Source organism: Curcuma longa, chromosome 16 (assembly GCF_044706935.1).
Source record: "Curcuma longa cultivar G26 ecotype Majalengka, Jawa Barat chromosome 16, ITB_CL_G26_1.1, whole genome shotgun sequence".
NCBI classification, from domain to species: domain Eukaryota; kingdom Viridiplantae; phylum Streptophyta; class Magnoliopsida; order Zingiberales; family Zingiberaceae; genus Curcuma; species Curcuma longa.
Window position 1 is genome coordinate 12,229,072 of NC_133876.1, and position 7,889 is coordinate 12,236,960.

The window sequence follows — 7,889 nt, forward strand, 5'->3', positions numbered from 1 at the left end:
TTTATTAGAAGACTCCTATTTTGTCATGGACATGCAAATTTGACATTTTGTCAACAATAAAATTTTAAAAGAGCCATTTGTTAGTTTGTGTGTTAATTCTATTTTGATATTCAATTTTCTCATGACAAAAATTTAATTAAGTGATAAGGAGAATATTTTTTTTGAAAAAAATGAGCACTTTTTCATTTCTAGATCATTAATACGATGCATAGTTATTGAAATCACTACTCAATTTCTTCAACAAAAGATGGAACTCGCCATCTGAGTGATTTCATACGGTTGATTTAATTATTTATGAGGAGGTAAATTGAGAAGTTGTAGTTGATTACGATGGAGGGAGATATTATCTCGATTTTATCGAGATTCAATCATTGTTTACTTCAGCAATTCTGTTCCATCGTAATTAATTCAACTATCCCGGGAGCATTGAAATCACCACTCAATGAATCAACTAATGTGATGTCAAACAACTTTCTTAATAATAGTAGAAGTTGCAGTTGATCACGATGGAGGGGGATATTGTCTCAATTTCATCGAGATTCAATCATTGTTTACTTCAACAATTCTGCGCCATCGTAATTAATTTATGTCCCAGGAGCATTGAAATCACCACTCAATGAATCAACTAATGTGATGTCAAACTATTTAAACCTTCCACTTAATAATAGCTTAATCTTCACTTCCACATTTGATTTTCATTCTAAAAATGGTATGTTTTAACCGAGCTTCTTTGATCTGGATTTAGGAAACCCAAAATAGAGCCATCTCTTACCGTCCGATCTCAACAATCGAAAAAGATTCCTTCTATGAACGGTCCAGATGATTCCAAAATAACGAGTATCATATGGAACCGACGCTATATAAAGAAGACCCGACCTCCGATCTTCAAACCCTTGCTTGCTTCTCCTCTCGTCGCCGGTCATTTCTCCTCCTAAACCCTCGATCTGCAGATCTCATCTCTACCACGAACTGATCGATCGCAATGGCGGAGATGTCGAGTCTCTTCGAGATCTTTGCGGAGGGAGACGGTGGCGCCTCTCCGAGGGATCTCGTCCAGAGGCTCCGCTCCGGCTCCGTCAGGCCAGGCGCTCGCGCCTCGTCGTCGCCGCGCTCCGGATCGGCTCAGGTCCGATGCTGGCATCCATTTCTTTTTTTCTTGTTCAGATGGTCTTGTGGTGTCTTTGTTTTCTTTCGTGCGGTGAAAATCACAGTGGATTCGGGGATTTTGAGCAGGTGAGATCGGTGGCGTCGGACATTGTGGCGAGGTCCCCGGAGCGCGGTATCAGTTTCTTGGAGCGATCGAAGTTTGATGGCGACGATTTGAGCTTGGAGGTGCGTGTTGTGTCGAATGTTCTTTCATTTTCTTTGTTAGCATCCTTGGGGCAATTGGTATCTTAAATAGAGAGCTTCCGTTGTTGGATTTAACCTCTATGGCAGCTTTGGTTTGGTTGCTGCTGCTCTTGGTTTTTCTCATAGCTGCGCATCTGTTTTTGATGTAGATAATGTTATCGAGTTCTGATATTTTACCTTATCTAATCAACTTGTTTGGAACCTAAAATTTTATTTTACTATAATTTTTGTTCCTAATATTATATCCCATTCCGCTTATGGCAATCTGAAAGGGAGCTAAAACACTATATCACCAGATGCATGCAGTGTCGAAAGTTGCACTACATCGAAGATCCAACTTGGAACTGTTTCGTGAAAGTCATGGTACGTTCACAGTGCACACATTGTATGCACTTAGAGATGCCTAAAACATTGATTTGAAAGAAATATTACCTTCATCAGCACTTTTTTTACAGGTTGATAACTTTTTGGTGGAATTCATTCATTAGTTTTGTCATTACTCTACAAGGAATAATTATGTTTAAGTCTCAACTCAATTAACATAAACCCCTATAGGCATGTGAATGCATACTGGAGCTTTTTAATTTCATAAATTTTTAACTGCATTTAGCTGTTCTAAATTTCTTGTTAGGACTTTATCCAGTTGTTTCAACTAATTTAAACAGGTCCAGAAGTAATTGATGGATTGATTCAAGTTCTCTGGGCAATTCTGGACTCGATCTGTTGCACCTGCTGTTGCATTACGTAAGAAACTTCTCTTTGCACCTTATGAAGCTGTCCAGACATCCAGCAGATTTGGATTCAGATACATATTGTTTATATTGAAATTTGAACTAATTGTGTGCAGACGACTAGTTATTTTAAGCATGATCCAGGCATCATTCTCATTGTACTGTTATCATCCTTTTCCAGGTTTAGGAAAAAATGAGAAAAAAAGTGTTAAACTTTGCGAGTGTTGGTACCTGGACGATCAGATTGTTAATATAATGCATGAATGATCTCATAGTTTAAAATATATTCACTGATATGCAAGAAAGAGACAGTGCTGTGATTATTTCTCTAGTTTGTTTTGTTTTAGTTTTGTTTGATGTGTCACTATTCTAACCCTTAATTGATGCTTTGTTGACTAATAGTTGTGTTGGTTCTAGTCTTTGCTGAGTAATCTTTTTGCTTTTTCATTAGATTTTGTATATGTACTCTGCTCCTATTTTAACTTCATTTTGGATTTTCTTCACAGCAACTGCATGACGAGGAGTTGAAGTCAACCCAAGAAGACTTGCATTTGATAGTCAACCTTCTCATGTACTGCTGTAAGATAAGAGTAAATAGACAAGCTCTATTAAAATTAGGGGCTTTAGGTTTGCTGCTTGAAACAGCAAGACTCCCCTTTGCTGCTTGAAACTGCAATGATAAGATCTATGAATCAGTAGGTATGTAGCCTTTGCCTTTGCTCATGGTTCGATTTTATAGAACTAGTTCGGTTTTCATGAGGGAAGGAAAAAAAATAGAATAAAATCAGTTAGCACAACATTGTCATCAGCACATTTGTTTTTCTTATTAGTTAAACATCTGCTCCTAAGAGTTAATACAAAGAGAGTGCAAACTTCATGTTGAAGGACATGGATTTTCTCCATTTTGTACCCTTCACACACATAATGTCATAAACATGAAGCAAGAGGGCAACACCCTTTAGATGTGTACATAGTCAAGATTCTAGTGATGAACTTGTATACATTCCTCCTATTTCCTCTTTCTTATCCAGATCACTGAATCCTTTAAGCCATACAACAGCTTGGAAGTCGATCAAATATATGCACAAGGAATTTATTGAACTTGAACTTCTATGTAACCACTTAGCTTTTTATATGGCGAAGCCATCAGCTTTACTATCCATGTTGTGTGGATTGGAAGGATTAGCGCCGTATGCCATTTGCATGATGAGCTCTTCATTCCAAGGGATGTGCATCTGTTGAACCAGAAAAGAAACAGAAGATTCAAATTGCATGAATCTGAAAGGGTTAACTCTGATCATCAAAAACTGCAGAGAACAAGGTTGACATCCTCAACATGTTTGCATTTGCAGCCAGAGGTGAGGATGGGGACAACATATTGATAGACAACTCGCCTTCTTGATGACTAAGGGTTCAGAAAAACATGATTTTTCGATGCATTAAGAGAAGAATCACTCAGAAAACAGAGGTATTCTTAAATTTGATCAGATTTCTTATAGTTCATCTTAGCATTTCCACTTGGGTAGAAGTATAGACTTGATGAGTTGGTGTACCTGCATGGAAGACTCTTTATAACCACTTGTTGTCGATTGAGTATTTATGGCTCTCCTAAATGTGTCTGACTGGCTAGCCATTGCAGAAATTCCTGTGTGTACCAGAGTATGCTGAGATGGATATGCTTGCGGATACATCAACTCCGGTGAGAATCCTGTCGCCGATGAGGAACCACCGTGTGAATGTGGAAGCTGTTTGTGTTATAAAAGTTTTAGAGCCTTCCATAAGTTAGCAAAATAATTCTATGAAATGAAGCCATAGTGTTTTCAAATCACTTTTGCCGAAATGCTATTCATGGAGTAAAAGAAGTTGTTCACATTCACATTTTTAGCAAGAAGCCCTTCTATGCCGAAGTCTAGTTGCGGATTCACAGCTGCAAGCTTCATGGAGAGAAACTTAACAAACGAAACAAGAACAAAGTTCAGTGTATCACACAAGAGAACAAAGTTCATGTGATCGAAAATTCTCGATAGTGCACTTACCTCTACTTGCCTTTGGAGTGATTGAACATAGTTTATGATTTCATCCAGCATAACTGCCTTTCCTGTGACCTACAGATTGTTACAGTTTCATGTCATAGATTTCGAAACAAAGAATCCAGTTTCCATGATTCTTCAACCTACCTTATTGCAACCTGGTACGAGTTCTTGAAGGCACTTCATCCTTTCGCTTATTTTTTCCCTTCTTACCTGCATGGATGCAACTGAACTGTAACTCTTTTCACAGGTAAAGCTTCCAAGAGATTCATCAGAATAACTAGAGCCTTACTCTTTCTGCAAGGCTGTGACTGTTAGTCGCTTGTCCACGCCGTGCTCGAATATGAACATAGCCCTCCTTTGCTACTTCTGAGTTATCTTTCCCATTCTTTCCACTTTGTTTGGAACTGATCTGCTGTACTTTTTGCTCATCCTCAATGTTCTCCTTTGTTGTCTGTGACAGAGATTGTAGGCCTCCTTGCACCTGATCCTCGTCGATATCCTTAAAAAGTAATCAGAAATTTTGAGAGTCAGGATTGACAGAAGCAGAGGATTAGCATAGTAATGATAGTGTGATTAATGTACCAGTGTGGTTTTTCTCCTCTTATGTTCTCCAAGATCACTAGAAGATGAATCTAAAGGCTCCTCAGTTGAACCAGTATTTCCTTCTAGGCCATCTTCAGGAAAATTCACCACCTGTGATTCTCCATTTGAAACGCCGATCTGAGAGTTTCCATCTCCTTGTTTCTTCATTGGGTTTCCATTAAAGGATTCATGATCAACAGGCACCAACACAGCTTTGTTTTCACTCAATTCATTGTTCGACGAAGCCATCGCCGGAGCTGGGCCAAAGAAGTTGATGCCTGTAAAATTACCAGTACTAAAGCATGAGAACCTCGCTGCCCTCTCAATGAAAGTCGAGTCGACAGGGAAGTGAGGCAGGCTGGTGTTGAAAATCCTTGGTCCAGTCGACACTGCTACCGGTTTTCCGACCGGTATGCTGTCGACGGTGGCCGAGCTTTCTCCGAGGCCCAAGTTCAGTGAACTAGCAGCAGTAGAGTGGTTCCAGTGACCAGGGCTGAAAGCCTCCGCCATTGAAGCTGAAAGATAAGGCGATCGACTCATCTGACTCATTGCAGGGGTGTTGAATTGCCATTCACAGCCATCTCCATGGCTATTCAACACAAACTTGTTCTCCTTCATGTCGGTTTTCGAACCTTTACAGCGACTCAACCTTCATCTTCCTCTTCAGATCTGATACAAGTAATTTCGATAATCTCAGCTGTAGAATCACACAAAGGAGAAAAAGAGAGAGAGAAAAAAATAGCCATCAAAATGGTGAAGCTGTTCCCTTTCAGTCCAGAAAAGACTGAGTTCAACTACATTGAAATGAGCATTAGCACAGGGCCAGACAAAACCCTAAGAACAAAGATTCTTCAGAAATCAGCAGTACTACGAAATCAAAGATAAGAATGGCAGCGAATGAAGGTAGGAGGAGGAGAAGAAATAGCAGAGAAAAAGCTCGAGAAACGGACAGAGACGACAAGGTAGTAGAAGAAGAAGAAGAAATCGAGAGGAGCAAGAGGTGGCGAAACAGAACTCAAGGCATCATCACATCAGAGATCGCACCTTTTCCCTCCACACGAATTCACCGAACCAGGAAACCGGAAAGCGATGTTCCCGCGCCTCCAATAGCTCCGCCTCCGTCGAAGATGCAGCCTTTGCGCTCGGAAACTTGGGGGGACGAAGGTGAGCTCGCTCCAATTTGGACCTTTTTCTTCCGACCCTCCTGTCTTCTTCTGTTCTCGAACCCTAATCTCGCGGCTAGGGAGATTCAGGAGCAACAATGGAGGTGGTGACCGTGCGGGAGGAGGAGGAGGAGATGAGGAGAGACGATCGCTGCATTTGCACCTCGACGCCGCTACGGCAGCAGGGACCGAGAGAAGGGGGGTTGAATCATCAACTGAGCACCGGCGAGGGCGAGGGCGAGGGCGAGGGCGACGCGATATCGGAGGGAGTGAAGAAAGGCAGAAGAGCAGCACAGTGCGCCATGGCCACCGTCTCCTTTATTGCCAAGCAAAAGGTGCCCTGTTTTTTTATTGCTTTCTCTGGTTCTTTTAGTAGTTTTTAGGATAATTTTCAAAATGCACCTTCACATTTGACAATTTTTAAAAAATACCTCTTCAATCTTAAAAACAATTTTATAAGATTTTCATTTTAAGCCTTGTCTTGATCTAATCACATGGATAGTCAAAAGGAGGCCATTGTATTGGAAAAGTTATAGTAGAAGTTGTAGGTCCCCCTTTATCCTACTAATTAGATTCGATTACCTACTATAATGGATTCATATATAATATTTGTTTATGTTTTAATGATGTCTGACAATCTAACATGACTTCTTTTGATCATTGTATAAGAAAATTATAGTAAAAGTTGTAGGCCCCTAACAATAATAATAATAATAATAATCAAGGACTTGAGATTACAATCAAAGTCTTATATTAGAAATATATATTTACATTGGTATGAGATGTTTTAAATAAAGTTAAAAAATAAATTGAATGAGGACTTAAGTTGAGTGGACATTAAGGGACCTTCACTAAGACAAATCTTTACTCTTAGTATTTTAAAATCACTTTGAACAAGTCTATTCTTAGCTTTTGTTTTTATGCCAACTTCATATACCAATGGGGTTAGCTTGAAACCCTAGCCGAGATAGCAGTCAACATGAATCACCATCAAAACCGATCAAATTGTCTTCTCTACTCTTAGTTCTCCATCAGTGTCAATCTGAATAGCCCTACTAGCATTGAAATAGTAGAAAGCAACCAAAGTGAATATCAATGATAAAGAGATTTGCAAAATGCAAATGGCACATGGCATATAATGCATGCCCACTATTTTCTAGAGCTTGAAAGCACCATGAGATCGAATTGGAAGAACAAGAAATTGGTTTTAGGATAAGAGAATTGAATGCTAACCTCAATTGGCCTTCCCCAATTCTCCATATACCCCAACAATTTAATTTGTCGACTATACCCTTGAGCCATATGCATGAAATCGAACAAGTTATTTTCATTCTTATATCATTTTCTCCAATATCTCTTTATCTAATTTCAACATGTTAATACAAGTTTAAAACTCTTAGTTTGTAAAAGTTTAAGTTACATCTATGGCCAAACACGGGGATGGAAACCTAATCACTGACAAGATAATGGAAGCGTGTCGTAGCGAGTGGTCATCCACGGGGGTTCCGAATAGAACCAACCATTTGCGACCCCTAACACAATATCCACTTTACTCGTACTACGTAATGTTTGATCCGGAATTCTTTTCATCCAAGCAAAAGTTGTTGGAGCTTGCAAGATGTGCTCAATGTTTGGTTGGTTTCCTTTTGCCTTTTGTGTGAAAGGATCTATCTTTTCAAGGGAAAGTCTGAAGAGGTGCTTCCCTTTAATTGAACATTAAGTGCTTCCATCCCTAAAGTGATGTAGACACTTGCTAACTAAGATGTGGTGTTATGATGTCTTTACAATGGAGAATCTAAGGGAAGAGTTTTGAACTAATGAGGGGGTCATGTTCACATGAGACATGCATTTTTTTTTTTTTAATTTTTGATAATTCAGATAACCAACCCTACATTTGATGTAAAAACATGATTAGGTTCTCATAGCCGATCTCATAATTTAACGAAGGAAAATAAATCAGATAATGAACATCCCTCTAAGTGGGAGGACTTTTTTGATATCCAACCTTACATGAGACATGTTAGGGTTGT

At 39.3% G+C, this 7,889-nt stretch overlaps 1 protein-coding gene across 3 annotated transcripts; it reads right to left on the reverse strand.

The window, feature by feature from the left end:
• Positions 1–2,891: 2,891 nt before the first annotated feature.
• LOC141846886 (transcription factor bHLH49-like) lies at positions 2,892–6,106 on the reverse strand. 3 transcript variants are annotated; one of them, XM_074734911.1, is made up of 8 exons: positions 5,741–6,106; positions 4,697–5,365; positions 4,404–4,613; positions 4,259–4,324; positions 4,118–4,186; positions 3,959–4,030; positions 3,635–3,826; positions 2,892–3,316 (listed from the first exon to the last, which is right to left on the reverse strand). In XM_074734911.1, the coding sequence occupies exons 2-8, from the start codon at positions 5,312–5,314 to the stop codon at positions 3,212–3,214; spliced, it is 1,332 nt and encodes a 443-aa protein (XP_074591012.1). In that variant the 5' UTR covers positions 5,315–5,365; positions 5,741–6,106; the 3' UTR covers positions 2,892–3,211. The 3 variants fall into 3 exon arrangements, with proteins under 3 accessions (XP_074591012.1, XP_074591010.1, XP_074591009.1); XM_074734909.1 differs by having other exon boundaries at positions 3,953–4,030; XM_074734908.1 differs by having other exon boundaries at positions 3,911–4,030.
• Positions 6,107–7,889: the final 1,783 nt, after the last annotated feature.

Coding starts and splice junctions, on each gene's coding strand:
- LOC141846886 (XM_074734908.1), bottom strand. CDS start 5,314: ATGAAGGAGAACAAGTTTGTGTTGAATAGCCATGGAGATGGCTGTGAA. Junction 4,325..4,403: donor GTCACAGCCTTGCAGAAAGA/GTAAGGCTCTAG, acceptor GCATCCATGCAG/GTAAGAAGGGAAAAAATAAG. Junction 4,187..4,258: donor TCGTACCAGGTTGCAATAAG/GTAGGTTGAAGA, acceptor AACAATCTGTAG/GTCACAGGAAAGGCAGTTAT.